This window comes from Camelus dromedarius, chromosome 7 (genome assembly GCF_036321535.1).
Source record: "Camelus dromedarius isolate mCamDro1 chromosome 7, mCamDro1.pat, whole genome shotgun sequence".
Taxonomy (NCBI): domain Eukaryota; kingdom Metazoa; phylum Chordata; class Mammalia; order Artiodactyla; family Camelidae; genus Camelus; species Camelus dromedarius.
The window spans coordinates 32,514,799-32,534,410 of NC_087442.1; the positions used below are offsets into that span (position 1 = coordinate 32,514,799).

At 35.1% G+C, this 19,612-nt stretch overlaps 1 protein-coding gene and 1 long non-coding RNA gene across 2 annotated transcripts in view; one reads left to right on the top strand and one right to left on the bottom strand.

The window, feature by feature from the left end:
- The window catches only part of LOC135321673 (uncharacterized), a 29,229-nt gene extending 27,440 nt beyond the window's left edge, over positions 1-1,789 (bottom strand). Inside the window, exon 1 of the long non-coding RNA XR_010381610.1 lies at positions 1,575-1,789. This is a non-coding gene — a long non-coding RNA (uncharacterized LOC135321673). The remainder of the gene's footprint in view (positions 1-1,574) is intronic.
- An 11-nt stretch (positions 1,790-1,800) lies between these two features.
- Positions 1,801-19,612, top strand: part of BMT2 (base methyltransferase of 25S rRNA 2 homolog) — an 82,190-nt gene continuing 64,378 nt past the window's right edge. The window contains exons 1-2 of the mRNA XM_031455230.2: positions 1,801-1,978; positions 16,352-16,493. Coding sequence (XP_031311090.1) covers positions 1,819-1,978; positions 16,352-16,493 — 302 coding nt within the window. The 5' untranslated portion in view covers positions 1,801-1,818. The remainder of the gene's footprint in view (positions 1,979-16,351; positions 16,494-19,612) is intronic.

A 19,612-nucleotide genomic window follows, 5' to 3' on the forward strand; every position in this document is an offset into this window, starting at 1 on the left:
ATTTAAGATTTACTCTCTTAGCACATTACTTTCTTTACTCCTTTCTGTATTTTCCAGATGTCCTTCAGTGTACATCTTTACTTTTTAAAAGGACTGAAAAATTCACTTGCTAGTAGTAGCATGGAGGAAAAAAATTTTTTAGCTACAGTTCAGCACGAATGAAATTTAATGCTCTCTTTACTATGGTTATAACTTCCAAATATTTGTACCTCTTTTAGCTTCCAGTGAGTATTAAAATATGGAAAGAGCCAAAAGTGGTATGTATTTTTAAGCTCTCCTTTTTCCCAAATGAAATCCCCCCAAAGAAGACCCCATATCCCCATTTTATTAGGCATGTCCATGTTATTTCTCTTCAAAATTACAATTAGTTCTTATGAACTTTATCTGTGTTTGATCTGCCTCTTCACTGTGCAGGGACACATAATTCATCTTAAATTTCACATCCTCCCTCCTGCTCCGCTTATGTGCTGGAGAGTGTGTATAATGCCTTGTTTTTCAGAGTCTTCATTATTCAGAAGATGGCATATAACACAGTTACCTAATGCAAGCTTTATTCATATTTATAAAATCACTGATCAGATAATTATTGCAACAATTTTCAAACAACATCATGTAACCAAAAACTGTGGTGCGGGGGTGTAGGGTGGGTACGCTACAACCTAACACAATTTATTAATGATCTCTGCTGATTGAATCTGGCACTCTAGAAGCCTCAGTATCGCTTTCGAAGCTTGCAGAATCTACCTGTCGCTGGAAAGCAGCGTTACACTTTTCTGGGACGGAAGTCAGTAACCACATTCCCCATAAGCTTCCCAAGAGGAGAGAGAAGTGAGGGAGGTAGAACAGGTTGCCAAATACACTTGCACACTCCGTATAGATTAACCCACCGAATTAAGGGGCAGGAGGTCACCCAAGACAACTTTAAAGGCGCTCAGAGTCCTGGCGCGAATTAGACCAGGGCAGACTTTCTCTGATACCAGGCCACCACAAAAGTTCTTGAGGGTATCGGTTGTTACCTCCATCCTTCCCCCTCTCCTGTCATCTTCTACTGCTTTTCTTGGCCCTCTCCTTTCCGCAGCTTCTGTGCCCTTCGCTCAGCACTGACACTAGCGGCATTAACCACTGCCGGCCGTGAATTAAACCGGTACTTAGTAGCCAGGCTTTTCCTTGGCGCCCATGAAAGCATCCATGCCTGGGTTTTTTAAGGGGTAAAATTCCAGTGCCGCCAAGTCATCTCAAAAGCGCTTCTCGGCTCTACGCTGCTATTGGGAGCCTTCAACTCACAACGTGCAGTGGGGCTCAGGTAGAGGACCTAGGCCTCATCAAGCTAGAATATAACTAACAAGAGAGGGAATGGCTGAAAGACGTGAGAAAGCTGGGCGGTAAAATGATGCCCAAACTGAGCAACCTCAGACGCGCAAGCGCGTGGCCCACAGCTCGTCTCCCATGGCCTCAGCACAGCGCCTGCGCACAGCACCGGGGAGCGGCGGGGAGAGGAGACGAGCAGTCCGGCCTAGCGCTCCCACCGCCTCAGCAACCCCAGCCTGCAAGCCCCGCCTCCTCCAGCTGCTCACCTTCCCAAACAAGCGGGTGCGCCCCCGGCGGTCTCAGTCCATTGGCCCTTGGCCTTTTCCGTTTCCGCCCAGCCTTCCAGAGTCCACCAATCAGCTTGTGCGTTTGGGTAAGGGCCACCTCCGAGGCCGTCGCTCTGGCTCCTCTGCCTCCTCCCGCTGTTGCCTCCGCTGCTGCCTCCTCCCTCCCCACCTCCTCCGTCAGGCGGGCGTCTGCGGGGGCCCGAGGGGCGGCGGCGGTGGCGCTATGGAACCGGGGGCCGGCAGCCGTAGCGCTGCTTGCGGGCAGGGGGCCGGGCCCCCGAGCACTCCGCCGCCCCGGGAGCAGGAGCGGAAGCTGGAGCAGGAGAAGCTCTCCGGGGTGGTGAAGAGCGTCCACCGGCGGCTCCGCAAGAAGTACCGGGAAGGTAAACAGCTAGCTGAGCGGGAGGAAAGGGAGGCCTCGTCGCCCCCAGCCCCTTGTCAGCCTCTCCCCTCCCCACAAGGGGCCACCATTACCACCTGAAGGAGCTGCACGTCAGCCCCGGCCACGGCCGCTCTCCCAGGCCCGGACGCCCCCTTCTCGGTCGAGTCCTCAGTCGGCGTCAGGCGCGCTCCTCCCGCCCCCTTTTCTTCGAGGGCCCTCGAGGAGAGTTCCAGGCCTGTGGAGGAGCCGAGCCCCCACCCCTCTCGTCCCCTGTCCCCAGCCGGGGTGCTGAGCTTGTTGTCACCACACACAGACACCTAGACTCGCACAGGAGGTGGAGGTCGCTCGTTGCGAGAGCCGTGAAGCTAAAACACGAAGGCAGGTAGAATCCGTTCGAGAAAGAAGGACGGACTGAGAAGCCCGAGTTGCCCCTCACTGACCAGCCTGTTTGATTTGCTGCTGCCTCAGACCCCCTAACGAGGACCTCATTTCTGCGGGTTTAGCCCGGCCGGGCTTCCTCGCATTGGCTTCCAGGGCTGCGAAGTCAGCAGGCCTTTTAGCTGACTGGACTTCACCTTGTTAAAAGGGGGAGGGGCTCCATCCTGCCCCCTACCCCCTTCCCTCGTTCTTCAAATGCTGGCTCTTAGTGTTTGTTTAGGCAGGGGAGGAAGAGATCTGGGGCAGGTTCTCAAAATGCTGTTTAGATTTGAGCAATCTGTGTAAGTACCAAGCCTCCTTAAAGATCCGCATCCCGGTGAAGCCATTCCTACATCGCTGGGAACCCCTCTCATGGAGGATCTTAAGCGAAGGAAGAAGCCGCTGTAGCTTTTGCTTGGGCCTGAGGAGTGTTTATTGTTGGGATCTACAGTTATCCTTGGTATTTTAAATATAGACTTTTTTTTTTTTTTACAGAGCTATTTTGTAAGAAACTGACAGTGAAAATTCCCACTTTTTTATGTGCCTTTTTTTTTTCAAGACGTTTCTTCTAAGTATCAAAATGAGAGATAACTTTCTACTTGCTCTGGCTTTATTTAGCTTAATTACAAACTGAAAAGTAAGCAGCCTTCTAGTGTTGGTCTTATACTTAGTTAAGTGAGGATTAGAAGCAAAATTATGACAGTGAAGGAGCAGACAGGTAAAATCATTTACTTTTCATTTACAAACACTTTTCAATTACTCTAGAAGATTAAAACTAAGTGTCTTTTGTTCTTTTGAATGTAGCTGGTGTGTTTCATTTTTCAAACTTTAAATTCAAAGTTTTTTCCCTTGGCAACTCAAGCCTTGATTTTTTAATAGCTGCTTAGATAGTCATTCTCAAAGATGGCCTATAGTTATTGTTTAATAGGTAGCAATAGAAAGAGACTTATCAGGCATACTAATATATTGAAATTTTTTTTAAAAGAATGCTTTAAACCCCAACCCACAATTTATTCAATAAAATGAGTAGTTACCATAGCAACCATTGCATCATTCTTGATATTCAGAGAATGCACTTACATAATAGCAGTCACTGTAGGTTTTTATGTTGTTTGGATAAATGAGGAAATAAATGGGCTCACTTTCTCTTATGCTGTTCTGTACAAATTTAAGCAAGTACATCTTTTGAAAGAAAAAATTAGTAGCATATAATTTAATTTCCATTTTTACCTTATTTATAATAATTTCATTATTATTCATTATTCATAAATGAATTTGTTCCACTTAAATTAATACACTGCTAATGTGTCACCATGTCTTCAAGTGCTGTTTATACTTGCTTAGTTCCCACATGTTGAAACATGTCTTTAAGCCTGAATATTAACCAAGGGAACACTTGTTTAAAATGAGAATCAGTAGTTGGAAATTACCAGAGCTAGAATAGATACATATAATTCACAAGTGAATGATCTAGTATCCTTCTGGGCAGGTAGTTCTGGCAGTCTGTAAACATTTGAATGAGACTGTTCTTAAGGCATTTTAATGCCCTGAATTCCAGCAATGATCTACTCCAGCGATATACAAAGCCCCATCAGTGAACTAGCAAAGTAAAAGAGCCTTTCTACCTTTATTTCTGACATGTAGGTCAAATCTTGTAATTTGACAAAAATCCACAAAACAGCCATCTGAAAAAGTCTGATCACGCACATAGTAATGCTAAAGGAATAATTTTTAGTGTTTTCCTTTGAGGTTTTAGTATTATTGTAATACTGATGGTCCCCAATCTGCGAACATATTTTACAAGTTCATTTGCAAGTCAGCTCTGGTTATAAAATAATAATATAAATGGTCATTAGGTGCTAGGTCAGGTTATAAAGGCTTATTTAATCAGTAACATACCTGAATTGTAATACCAGTAACTATAGAAGCTATCCTTTTATAACACTGTTCCTATCAGGAAATGCAGTGAAAATTCCAGCTTAGAATCTTGGAATGTTAGACTAGAAGGAATCTTAGCGTTTATCAATGATTCCCAAACATGGATAATCAGTAGACTCATGGGTTCTTTTTAGAATGTTCCTGTATTCCACCTCAGATGTACAGTTTCAGAAACCCTATGAGTGGTACTTGGAAAATTGTCAGCCACATTTTGAAGTGATGATCTAAACTAGTTCCTTCCTTTTTACACATGAGTGAGCCAAATCCCCCATATAGTAAAACAAACAAACAAACTTGCTTTAAGTTTGGATAGTTCATCATTAGCATTGAACATATTTTATGGGGATAGTAATTTTTTCTTCCCAATTCCAAGCCTAATAGTGATTCCAGATGTTGTTATGGGAGGGAAAATGGGAAGCAGGAAGTAGACTAGAATTTGTGTTAAGTAAAAGGATGTAAATTGATGGGAATGAGGCATTTCATGGGATAGGTATGATTAGCTGAGTTGGGGTTATGTAAGGTGTAGATTTCTTGGGAAGTGATGGCAGAGAAGGAGGTAAGTTGGAGCAAAATGAAGAAGGAGGCAAAACATTCACTGGATAGTAAGGACAGGAGTGAGAACTGGATAACGAGTGTCGGGTTGGATAATATAGTTTTCCCTTCCCTTATCTCTGGTAGTGGAATTGAAAATGAAGCAGAAATGAAAATGAAAATAAGATTTTTCTGTTGCGGTAGAAAAAGGTTTCTCTCTACACTTCCCAGCCTGTTTGCCCCACTAATGTTTGTTGTTGGTGATAAGCAGGATTGAGGTAGAGGGTAGTGAATAGGAGATGAAGTCCAGCAGGTAGATTTAATGCACTCTTTTCTTTTTACCACTTTTCCCCTCTCTACTCCATTTTACTGCCTGTCCTATGTCACCATTTAGAGATCCTTTGCCTATTTGTATAAGTGTAAAGTGAGAATTGGAGATAAAGGTCAGTGTTCCAGGCAGTGCTGATATCTGAAGTAGTTACCAAAAGGAAATGGGGGAAATGTTTATCAGTGGTGATGAGAAGGAATGTTTCTGGTGTCAGTCATTTATTTATATATAAGGGACAGTCTTTTAGATTGAGTTTATATAAATTGAAATTTGCTTGCAGTTGTGTTTTCTGTCTTTGAATTTTCAAAATATGGCCTCTAAGCCAAAAATATTTTAAATATATCATAGAGCTGTAGGCAGCTTTTTAGTAAGTCTCTGCTTTCCAAACAGAGACTTCATTGTTTAATCAGATTGCCTGGTAAGTACATATCTAATTGAGAACTGTGTATTTTCAGTTGTCTTTGTATGATTTTTTCCATAATCTTAGTCACATAATCCCATTCCTATAATGATTGTTATTATGATTGGTATCTCTTTTTTTCAAACTGTAAGTATTTATGTAAAAACTCTAAGAAAATGTAAAAGCTGCAGCTGTTAGTAATAAAAATATGATCTCCATTCCATTTAGTTTTGATTTTTTAACCTATCTTGTGCAATTTTCATCAATTTATTAAGTCTCTGAAGTTACTTACTCTTTATGCCAGAACAGGTTAAAACAGTTTGTCACATAAACAAACCCATGCAGGTTATCAATCAGAGAAAAATTAAAATGCATATTAACCTGTTGACAATTGTATTCTTAAGGTCATGGGTTAATGGGTGATCTTTATTATGCTTTTCTACATTAAAAAAATCAATGTCTTTAGTAGCAATGACGATATTATAAAAGTAGTTAAATAAGACAGATTACTGATACTGAAACAGAAAAGGAGAACACAGGATAGGCTGGTTCTGTAGACTAAGTCTGGAAAAAAATTGTGTTACAAAGATTAAGAGCTGTTAGCATTTTGAGTCAATGACTAAGTAGCCTAGTTTAGATGTTTAATTCTTATTGATTATTCACATTATTCTATTTGTTTGAGACAAAGAGAGAGCTAGAATAGTGATGTAGTTTAAGCTGAAGAATAACATTTGTGATTGGTTGTTCTTTAACAAGTATCTAAAACAAGAGAATTGTGGTGGGGAGTAGGGAAAAAACCTTTGAATTAGAAATAATTTTAAACTATAGCCAAAAGGTCTAAAAATGAAAGAATGAATGTAATGTTAGAGTTTTTCTTGTAACAAATTTTTGAAATTATTTTTAAAATTAGGATAACAGAGTCTGTTTTTAATTGAAATTTCCTATTTTTTCCCTACGATGGTCTTCAATACTACTTTAAAATAACTAGCTCCATGACCCCAAGACACTTTTAACAGGTTCTCTTTGTTTTACATTTTTTTTTCAAATGAAGTTTTACTGTATTTTCTTTACATCTTCCCAGTCATGCCCATTTTGATATAGAATCAGAAAATGCTACTTTTTATGATAGAATCTTTGCTCAATCAGCAAAATAAGTAAGGTGAAAACTGTTCACAGCATGGCTTGTTAACTTTGCCCTAGGAAAATTTGAACTGCCATTGTAGCAAGGGAAAAAAAATGAAAAGAATTTAATAATCAGTTACACTGAAAGATAAAGGGAACATTGACTAATAAACAGTCAACTCAGTGAGGGGCACATAGTATGTTAACTATTTGATTTTGTTATTTTTGGTCAACCTTGGAGTAAGGTATCTTTCTAGGTATTTTTTACATTTCAAAAGATACAGTAAAAATCAGAAGTATTGGTATAGAGCCTTTGATTGTTTTGTGGAGAAGAAAATATAGCAACAAATGCAGTGGATGTTAGCCTTGATTTCATATCAGTGTCATCTGTGGAACTTTGTGGAACACAGACATCAGCATTATTTAAAATCTCCATAGATTATACAGTGGACAAAGGGCTGAGGAACCCTGAGATAAAATACTGTAGATTGGAGTAGGAAGGAATCTAGAAGAAAGGAAATCAGCTAGGGGACTCTTACACTAATCTATTTTTTAAGGTTAATAATAGCATAAGTAACAGTAACAGTCACGAAAATAGAGAAAGGTAAGTCAAATACTTCTTGAAGGTCAAAGTGAGCAGTTTTAGTGAAAGTAAATGGGAAGAGTCAAACATGATGCCAAGATTTCTTGCCTGGGAAAATATAAGTAGCCATTTCCCTGTTCTCTTTGTAAATGTGTGTATTGTGATGAGGGCAGGAAGAAAAGAGCACAGACAGGCAGGTTGGCTTGTCATAGTGATAGTGGTGATGATTTAGTTTGAAGGTATCACTTGGAAGTGAAGAGTTAGAAGCCCTCTCTTGAAGATGAAGCTGTGAGGGCTGGAGTGATGGTAAGGTATAACAGAAGATACCAGTAGTGTCCAGTTTGATAAAGTAAGTGCTCCCCATTCTACCTTATGCTCCCATAGCACAATTTTGTTTGCCTGTATTGTAGTTATCACTTAGCAGTTCACTTGTCTGTCTTTCCTGCTAAACTTTGTTCCTTAGAGTAGATCTCTGCCTTTTATCTTTGTATCCCTAGTACCTAGCATTTTACCTTGTAGATATAAGGCATACACACACACAAAAGAAAGAAGTTAATACAGATATTTCCAGATATTTGAGTCTAATCTTTTTATAATCGTAACTTAAAAATTTTAACTTTTGGATACAAATTTTTTATAATGAATTTATGGTCATATCTTCTTAAATGAGTATATTAGATTAATTAAACCTTTTGAAAATGGTCTAAATTATTATTATTAGCATCATCCTATTTTAAAAAACCCTGTGTAGTAGTAGGGAATGTAAATATTTCGAAGTACCTTGTTATTAACATTTGATACATGTTTGTTGAATCAGCTTGCCTTATTTTACTGTATACTGTGAATTCCAGTTCTCTTCTTATCTGGTCCTCCCTCTTCCCTCCTCACTGGTTCCCAAATAGCAGTGGCAACCAAAAGTTAAAAAAAAAAAAAGTTTGTTCTCAAAAAAAAAGAGAACTAATAAGGATATTGTAATGATGCAATGTGTGTCACTGTGTGTGTTGGTATTAGAAGCTGGTAATAATTTTGTGTATGTGTAAATATTTACTTATGTACTCTAACTTCACATGCAAAAATTTTGCAACCCCAGTATCAATTCCCTAAATTTTGGAGGTGAAATTGATACTGGCTGTAAAACAATCCAGACACCTGAGAAATGCTGATCTAAACTGTACTAATTTATTGTGGTTTAAGTGTAGATATATTAATGCTCATTGCAAGGGTTATTTTAGAATCCCCATGCCTTTCGAGGGACATCTGAGTATCCCCTATTCTTCTTTGTATAGAAACTCCTCTACTTATATAGAAATTCCTATTCCCATTTATACAGAAATTAAGTCTCAAAAGATTCTCCATAACTCCTTTGTTTACACTAAACAAGTGATCTGTGTGGTCATTGTTTCACAGGGGAATAATAGATACTGATGCCTTTGATTCTAATTTGATTTTTTTCCATCTCTTGTACAGGGTGTATTCAAAGAGTTTTACATTTTGGATTAACTGGTTTTTTTTTTTATCATAAATATGTTTATAATAAGAGAATGCTCCAAGCACAGAAAATTCACCATGGGCCAAATTATGTTTGTAAATATGAAGTTTTATCCACACAGTGTTTTGTTTTTTAATTAAGATTCGACTCTTGAGTTTGCCCTGGGCCTCAGTTGCTCTGTATATTGTTTCATCAGGCATTTGAGTTTACAACCTTGCTATAGACCTGTGGTTTTAATCCGTGGCTGCACAGTGGATTCATTTGGGAAGCAGTAAAATAAATGGCCAATTCCTACTTCAGACAAATTAAATGAAACTTCTAGGTGATTCCAGTATGCAGCCAGAGTTGAAAGCACTGCCAGAAATCTAATAATGTAGTTGCAGAGACTAAATAACTACATTTGACTGACAAAAGACCATTTGTTTGTGGCTAGTAGAGTCAGTGTACTTTGCTATAGTGCAAAGCTTTGTTTGTTTCAATTAAAGTTCATAAGTTAAAAACGCATAAAGAGGGGCAAGGTGGTATAGTGGTTATGAGCATGGACTTCGGCACTTGACTGCCAGGTTTGATGTGTACCTTTGAGAAGGTTACTTAATCTCTCTGTACTTCAGTTTCTTTATCTGTAAAGTAAAAATCTGCCTCAGTGGCTTGGTATTAGATTTAAATGAGTTAATATTTGTAAAGTACTTAAAACAGTATCTGGCACATAGGAAGCATTATGTGTGTTAAATACATAATTTAAAAAGTTATAAGTGTATCTGTAGCTGTTCTGCCTGGATGCATTTAAGGACATTGCAGATTGAATGGTTCCTGGAATTTCTACCTAGACTGTTCTGTAGTCACTTTCTTCTTCAGTATTAAAATGGCTGTAGTTTTTTGTTTTTTTTTTTTTGCCCCCTTTGCTGCTTATAGTTCTGACTTCTTATATGAAAGATCCAACCTCTTACTGCATTGGAATTTTGGGATTTTCCCCTTGTCAGAGAAACTACTAGTTGCAGCTCGTTATATGTAAGATGCAGCTTTACAGCTAGTTTCTTTGTTTGATTCTCAAGAGCTGCTTCATCACCAAACACCTTGGATGTTTTTGTCCCACCTTTAGGTGTGACACTATATCAGATGCTCAAGAATTCTGAGAAGGCTGGTCTGTGTGTGGTTTAAATATGTTTGTGAGACAATCTGGTCCTGAACACTTTGTCTTAATGTCTTAGGTTGGCTGTTGAACTTGTTTCCATTTGGTCATGAGTTTCTCTGCTTACCTCATGTTAGAGAAAATGACCTTTCAATGTTCTTTGAACTTGAATTTGGTAATCTGGTCATTCATAGATAATGCATCTTAAAGCCCATATTTGGTAATATACCTAAGTAAAAATAAAATTTTTTGTATTTTTAAAAGTTTAAGATTTGTGATACTCAAAATTACTTCTTATTTTTAGATGACCCTCAAATTTTATGAAATACAGTTTTTATTTTGTAACTTTTGATGTGTTCATGGCACATATTTTATAATGAAATCTATTAAGGTACAGTTTATATGCAATGAACTGTACCCAGTTAAAGTATATAATCCATTGAGTTTTGACAGATATATACACCTATGAAACCTTTACCACAGTCAAGACGTAGAACATTTCTATTGCCTCTAAAACTTCTTTGTGCTCCTTTGCAGTCATTCTCTCTCTCTATACTCTTGGTCCCACTGATCTTTTGTCCCTGTAGATTTATTTTCGTTTTTTAGAATTTTATATACATGGAATTGTGTGCCTTCTCTTCTGCATTGTACACCACTTAAGAACCGCAATAGTGCACTGTTAATCTTTGGTATCATGACCCACAAGGCTAAACCACCAAGAATAATGGCGTGCAATTCCTATCTTAAATTGGCCTCAGATTTATATTTAATAAATTTATTACCTTCTTGCGTTATAGTCTATCTTTTTATAATGAGAATTAGGATAGTTACTGAGAAAATTTTATTTCTAGTGTGCTTCACATCAGATGGTCCTGGCATGTAAAAATGCATGAACCTTAGTACCACCTATTCATTTTTTCATATTTAAGTACCTTTTAATCTATTTAGTGTTATTACCAATATTTTCTTCTTAATCTTAAAGATTTTCCAAAAAGATCCATGTACTGTTGTCAAAGAACTTAATGGAGATGACTGCATTAAAACTTGCAAGTTTTTTTTTTAACAATAATGTAAAGTGGAAAAAAAATTATAAATTGATTTAAAACAGTAGAGTGAGTCTCCAGAAAATTGACTCTAAACCTCTTATTTTGATAACACTGTTTTAACATACTCAAATTTTACTGCTTATTCATCACTGTTAGCTGTTGAAAGTTATCAGCTATAATTTGAATTTTACTGTAACAACTAATTTAATTTGTTCTTTCTGGTGTTCCTGTCATTTTTGAGCATGGTGAAAACTTAAGTTACTTTCTCCCCATTAATGGGGAACCATGATTAACTTATATAGCTTATACAAGTTATAAATCAAAAGTAGTCTTTGCTTTTCAGTTTAAACTTTCTAATGGGAAAATCACACCTGGTTTTAATAGATAACTCTATATATAAACAAATGACGAAGTACTATATGGATGGCAGTTACATATTTGGGGAAATTGTAAGATGATCAAGTGGAAGGCAGATAAATCCTCTCAAAGAATATGTGAATTCACTTATGTTTTGAAGGAAAGAAATTTGCTATATCAGATGTTATGAGAGAGGTTAATTCATAGAGGAAGAGTAGAATCAACTTTAAAGAGATAGTTTAGGGATTCCATTGGTTCACTTGAGTTTGGACCTGTAATACAACTGTTCTTGAGGTTATTAAGTAAAAGCAACAATAAATAACTTCTTAACTTATTTCATTGTCCTTAACTTATTTCATTGTCCTTGGTCCTTACAAAGACAATGCAGTCAAAGTAATAATATCTTAAGATAATCATAAAATATTAAAAATGGAACTCTGTCCTTTTTTTTTTTTTTTTTAACATCCCTATGACTTATTTATTTTATAGCTGGAAGTTGGTACCTTTTGATCTCCTTCACCTATTTTGCCCACTCACCTACCCCGTCTCTGGCATCTACCCATCTGTTCTCTGTTTCTATGAGCTTGGTGGGTTTTTTTCCCTTGGATTCCATGGAACTCTGTCTTTTTAATTAATCAGTTAATGATTGGGCTATTTTTTCTTAGTTATTGTCTTTTCATAGGAAGTAGGTTATATTTTGTTTATACTTTAGTTGCGGCATTTAATGTTTGTGAAGGTGAATTTCGTCAGTAAGTATGATGTTATCTTGGTAGTAGGCTTCAGAATAATTCAGTTCATTGATTTCCATACTGAACTTGGTTTAGCAACTTTAAGTTGACATCGCTTGTGTTTTAAATTATTAATTAATTTTTAATTAGTGTTTTAAGAAATTTAAATGTGAAAAGAGTGTAACAAACAGAAGTCATGGTAATTTTGAACTTCATTCAAGAATTTTATAGACAGTCAGGTGACTGTTTTTAAGACTAGGTAGAGCTTTAAGTTGATCTTAAAACTACGTATTTGAACGAATGATTACTGATTTCTTCTTTAGATTTATTATTTTGGTCTGACTGTAATATGTTTATTGATTCTTAATTTCAAGTTAGGCTGCAGGACATATATATTTTTAATTGTGCTTTCTAAATATAATTTTTGAATTGCCCAAGTTCTCTGTATTTAAGCAAAGTGAAATGTATGTGTTCATTGGAGATTTTCATCTTCTCTCCGTTCTTTTTCTTCTCACCCTTCTCCTTCCCCTTCTTCTCCCTCCCCCCCTTTTACTTTAAGATACATTCATGTTTTCATAGGATGCCTATAAAAATGAATAAGAAAGTAGATTATTAATCATAATGATTTTGAGTCATCACAAATGCCAATATATTAGAATCATTATAAGGCTAATTATTCATTGAGAGCTCTGATTGATTGAACTTGAATACTTAAGCATTGCTTGTTATGTTGAGTAGGGCTTTGATACAGACCTCAGCAAGTTCTTATTTCTTGATTTAACTTTTGATAATGAAAAGTATTATCATTTTAAATAAGACAATCTTTTAAATATTGATTGACCTAATAACTAAATTATAACAAAAATACATAGAATTGAGTTTAATGTATTTTTTTGTATATGTAATTTTACCAAGTTAATGGGAGGGTTTTGAATATGTATACTGGGTACTGGTCAACCTTAACTTTTTTTGGCTTTTACAACCCAAATCATAAATTATTTTAAAAATACTTAAGGGTAAGTAGCACTATTTTGAATACTGTAAAAATAAGTAATGGGCTGTTGCCAAAAAACCCCCTGAATTTTCCTATTCTATTTTTAATAAATTGATTTATCTAAAAAATAATAAGCTTTCAGGGATATTCTGGAAAGTGGAATTTTCTCATAACTGAAGGCTAACTTTTTTTGTTGTTGTTGTTCAAATTTGTAACCAAACACTTTAATACAATGTATACCTAGTAGACAGGGTTTGATACTTTTTTGTTGAATATATATGTGATTTAAAAAAGTTCTGAGTCCAGAATGGTTTACATGGAACATAGGGAATATATCAGGTTCCTATCTCTATTAAGAGCAGCTACCACATTTTATTACATCTTCTCTTCCTTTGATACTGTTAACTTTATTATTCTCTGTAGTGTTTGACATAGGGTATTTTTTCAGCAAATCTGTTGAAAGAATGAAAAGTGTATACAATTGCATTGTTTAGTCTCAATTATATATTAAGTGTACTACACTATTAATCTCATCAATTTCAGTATCAGCATATTTGGAGAGTCTGGAGACTCTTAAATGTTAGTAAAAAAAAAAACATTAAATTGAAGTCTGCAATTAGTTTGAGTTGATTAGGCTTACAGACAAAATTTGAATCCTTCCTCAAGATTTCAGTAGCAGATAGTAAGCCTTAAAACTTCATTAAAAATAATTGACAGTATTTAAAGAGAATTTTGAGTGTGAGAAACCAAAGGTCTTCTAAAAAGCTGAAGGGGCAGTAGGTTTCCATATATATGTACACTTGTCTTTGCGTCACCTAGCTAGTGGAACAATTCTAGTGTTAATTGAGTTTCACAATATGCAGTGACTTAGAGGACTCTGAGAATTTGTAATAGATGCATTTGATGGCTCACATAATATACCCTTGGTCCTCTGGTATGGTGGACAGACACTGTGAGCTCAGAGGCACCCAGTCCCAACAGAGTCCCATTTAAATGTGTGCTGCTTTCTTTTCTGCTTTCTACCTTTCACCAGCACTGCTGGAGCCCACTGAGAGCATCCTGCTTTTCAGTACCTAAGTGCAGACTAGAAATATAGGTTGTTAACAACCCTCAGTTAATGAGGGATAGTAACTGATAGATAAATACTTCAGTCTCCCATCCTCTAGGTGCACAATTCCAGAGGCATTCTTTATGCTTCTCTGCTGCCCACAGCAGCAACCTCAATAATGTACCCTTGTATTAGCATTTTCTGCTTCCTTAGCTTGTTCTCCCTATTCTTACTCCTGTTTGCTAGGATTCTCTCCTGAATAAATTACTTATACACAGGTCCTTGTCTTAAGTGGGGCCTTCTACAGAATCTAAACTAAGAAATCTTTTAATGAAAAAGAATATGAAAACAAATATATGTATGTATATGCATGATTGGGACATTGTGCTGTACACCAGAAATTGACACATTGTAACTGATGGTACTCTAATTTAAAAATAAAAATTAAAAAAATAAACTAAGAAGTCTTATAGAAAGGAAATCTGTTTAAGTATGTTAAACATAGCTTTTCCCAAACATATTTGATCACAGAACTTTTGTTTGAATGACTTCTATTACCAGAAAATGTAGTAAATTTATGTATTTATTTATGACATGTGCATTACATAGGACATTGAAACATTCATGTTCAAGCAAAGGGCCTTTTAGAGTTGAAGATATCCATCTTGAAAAAAGATAAAGCACCTTTGAAATGATAACTATACCTTCATGAACTGTTTAGCGTTGTCTGATGAATAAAGTTGAGAATAGTTTTATGAACCATTGGAGATTTATTAAAGTAACAATAATCAAAATATTTGTTTCAAAGGCTTTACTTCCTGTAGTTTTATTTAGAAACTTGATAAATAACTACATCTGAAAGATGTTGCTTAAACTAAGGAGTTTTTCTTTGAGAATTTAGAAAAATTTGTTTGCCTGCTTGTTTTTAGTGGACAGTTATTGCCAATCTGCTATATAACAATTTGAGAGCCCTGTCACTACACAGATAGTAGTGATTAGTGAAAATATTGTTGTATAAGAATATGACCACAAAAAAGAGAAAACTTTTCATCCTTTTTGGATTTAAAAATCAATATTCAGACCAAGACTGATACATATTCATCTTAACTGAACAATGCATGTGTGAGGGCATGTTTGTACCCTTATTTCTCTTTATTGTGTTGGTCAAACTAGAAGGCTAATAGTTTGATTTTCAACTCAGTACCTACTGAACTGTGTGCTTAAAATAACCAGTAAAGTTTTTCAAACTTAAAATCTTCAACTCTTAAATACTAGAATCTAATCATCTCACCTGGGAAAAGAATTTGAATACAATCACCATCCCCAAATTTGGCTATTCTATTTATGTGTTTAAGTTTATTCTCTTACTAAACAATTGCCTACATTTGAACAGGTGGCAAGAGAACCTAAGTCTTATGTCTAAGAACATTGAATGACTCCACCTTGATAATTTTTGTTTACTCTTTTACCCTTATAATTATGTTAATGTTACTTATTTGGCCATAGCATTCTCATACCTTTCTTTATAAAGAACTCACATTGATGTTTCAGATTTCATATTAAATGGGTAGCGACTGATTTATTTAAAAAGAAAAATAGTAGCAGCTGAAAGTAATGCTGTGGCCACATAATATAGTCAGCTTATAATTTTTATTCATTTTATAAAGACTCAAAACTTCAGAGAGGTTTCCAAGGTAGTTTCTCCAGCAACATTTTTGCCCTAGGATTGTAAGTTTTTAAAGTGTAGTATGCTTAGAGCAAGTCCAAGTGTATAAATACAAATATTTAACTTTCTGGCTAATTTATGTTGCCATCTCACCTGTCAATCCCTTTTTAATATAGGGGACTAATAATTATGTAGAAATTCAAGAAAGTAACAGGCAAGAAGCAGGCTTAAGTGGTTTCTCTGTTTCTGCAAGGAACTATTGCCCAATGGTAGCAGGATAATTAGTGTTTGAATGACCAGCCATACTTATCCTCTACCAGCATACTTTTGGTTTATAAATTGATAACTGGCATATGTCTACTTACATTTATTAGTTTTATTCAACTTTGCAAATCCACCTGTTTAAAATGGTAAAATTTATTTGATTATCAAATCATCATGGTTAAAATGATGCATCCTTTTGTATAAAGGAGCTTTAAAAATTATGATGTTTAAACTTTATGAAGTTTTGCCTTATAATTTTGTTTTAGATTTTGCTAAAACTTTTAAGAGCCTGACATTTTAAAATAAAGTTAATTTATTTTTTCTTTGTTTTTAGTGGGAGATTTTGATAAGATCTGGCGAGAACATTGTGAGGATGAGGAAACACTTTGTGAATATGCTGTTGCAATGAAAAATTTGGCAGATAATCATTGGGCAAAAACTTGTGAGGGCGAAGGTCGTATTGAATGGTGTTGTAGGTGAGTGTTTTTATGAATTAACATTTTTGGTTTTTGTTTAAACTCTTAAGTCTAAGCAGTGCTGTATATGATTCATTATACAAAAACAGAAATGTTTTAAAATAGATGATGTATTTTAAACAACTTCTCCCCCTTGCCTTAACTTTCAGTTTATTTCATTCATCTTTTTCTAATCAAAATGTTTTTCTTTGATATAACTTTAAAGTTTTTGTTTCAACTTTTTAAAAGTATAGCTTTATATACATTTAATATGTTTAAGTGTTGATACATTTAAAATAAGAGATTTAGCACTTGACTCATCATTAGTAAGTTGTAGTACAGAAATTTCTTTGGGTAAGTATGTTCATTAGAGTAAAAATGAGTATTCTTCCATTCTTTAAAACTGAAAACATCTTAAAAGTTTCCAAATCCTGTACTTTTTATATATGATTCAGGGTATTATAGCACTTATATTTGATTTTGGATATAAGTTTATTTTCTCGTAGCATAGCTTCTAATGTTAAAAACATCAGAAAATGAAATACTGCTCATCATTTGTCTCAAGTGATAAAATTATAAGAACAGATGTGTGTACTGACTAAATTTAAAAATGAATTCCTGGAAAACAAAACCTTATCTTTTTAGCTTGGATAATAAGTTTGTTGTAACTTTAGGTTTATATTTCATTTCAGTTATATTTTATTCCAAATTTCTGTTTTAATCTCATTTAAAAATTATGTAATAATGTGTATTTCATTCATTCAACAAATAATCCAGAGAAAAATATGTATTTATTTTATTTATTTATTTAATAAGTTCTTTTATTTATTTAATAAATTCTTTTATTTATTTTTTATTTATTCTTTATTTAATAAATTATTCTTATTGTCTTTTATTCTTTTCTTTCTTTATTTAATAATTCTTTTATTTATTTCATAAGTTACTCTTATTGTCTACTGTAAACTAGTTATATCATAGGCACTGTGATTACAGCAGTTAATCAGACAAAAATCCTTGCTCTCATGGAACTTACATGTTAGTGGGAATGAGAAGCAAGAAGCAACACATAAATATATACTAGGTCAGATAATGGTAAGTGCCATGAGAAAAATAAAGTAAGGAAAAGTAAAACAATTTTAAATAGAATAGACAGAGAAGGCCTTTCTAATGTGATATGTAAAGGACATGAAGGATGTGAGAAAACAAGCCTTAACAAGTCTAGAGGCCTGGAGGCAGGAGCTTGCTGGCATGTTTGAGAAATAGCAAGGAGACCAATGTGGCTAGAGCAGAATGAGCAGCAGGGGGTGGTGGGGCGGTGGTAGAAAATATAAGATAACAGCTAGACTTTGTAGGATCTTGTGGACCGTTGTAAAGACATTGGCCTTTATTCTGCATGAGATGAGAAGTCATTAAATGTTTAAGGAGAGGAGTTCCAGGATTTTATTAGCCTTTTAAAATGTGTCACAAATTTTTAAGAATTAATTTCTGTGTTAAGATAGACTATAGAAAGGGCAGGGGTGTAAGTAAGGAAACCAGTTTGGAGTCTACTCTAACAATCAAGGCACAAAGTTATAGTGAAACAGTTTCCCTGGAGAGTGAGAAGATGAATGGACAGGACATTGTGGTAGGATTAATGCTCAAGTGAGTATAATGACTTAAGAGAGGAGCAAGGGAGAAGCTGATGTATACATTGTGGTGATTATGATGATATATAAGAAGGAAATTTAAAATATGAGGTAGGTAGGGAGTGGTGGAAAGATGGTATCATCAGTGGATTGTGGAGTCAAAGAATTGTGGAGTTGGGGAACTAAAGGAGGGAGACAGAATAATAAGAAATGAGATGTTTGGAATTAAAATGTTTGGCATTTTGGGCTTGTTCTAGAGAGAAAATGTTTTTAAATCTGACTGTTCTACAGAGTATACATTTTCTCCTTCAAGCCAAGAAAGGAGAAATAAGGTGTACTACTGAGCCAGGTATTTCCCTTGTAACACAAAGGAATAATGTAATCCAATCAGCTAATAAGTACCATCACTATCTAAGACCATCATTTTTTGTACTTAGCAACACTGCTTTTAAATTAGTATTCCAATACATCAGGCAAGCTCTCTGCCTTTATTTGAAATACCACTTTGATATGTGGTATTCTCATAGGAACGTTTGCTTGTACTTTCCACTTGAATAATGAATCTGCCTCACACTTCACTCTTCATTCTTCTTTGGATTTGTGTTTTTAATCAGTAGTTATTGTATCTATACATGTTCTGAAAGGTCACTTTTAGGTCAGACTGCTGAAAAATACATTAATAAGACTTTATGCAAAGTACCGAAAAAAAACAATGGCAAATATGATAAAAAGATTTTACTATGGGAAGTGATCCCAAGAGAAGTTTTATAATGTCTACTTTAAACTTAAAACTAGGTTGGGGGAACAGGCTTCAAAACAGTATTAATTTTGAGACAAATTATTTGTAATTCTAACTTGGGTTATATGTAATTCCTTTCTCTGTTGACAGTTATAAGAGAGCAGTGTCACTCTGAAAGTTAAAGTGATCTTTAAAAAAAGTTTGAAAAGTTTGCTTCCAGTTAGTTATACTTAAAACTGTATAGGAATTTGATATGTGAAATAAGCCTTACTGACATTGCCCTGCTAAGATTTTGTTAACTGTTTAGCTTGAAGAATTCTACGTAACATTTCCTTCAAAAAATAATAAAAATTTATGTGTAATATCAAATATTAAAAATGAGAAACAAAACACAATATAAAATTATAGTTGTACGTTTAATAAGAGAATTTGCCTTCTCTAACTACATAGAGGAACATATGTAAACAAGCCATTTCCTAAACCATTTGAAAGTAAATTGCAGATAACATGGCATTTCATCTCCTTGTATCTCCTAAGAATAAGTACAGTCTTCTATGGAACCACAGTACTACCATCACATTAAGACAATTAACAGTAATTTACTAATTTTCAAAATTATCTAGTTCATAAATTCATCTTTTTGTTATTATCCCCAAAATATACTTTATAACTTTTTTCCCTAAATCAAGGCTCATACATTGGTGGTTATATCTCTTTAGGTTCTTGTTTTTGTTTTCCATAACATTGAGTTTTTAGAGGAGTGTTAGCTGATTTGT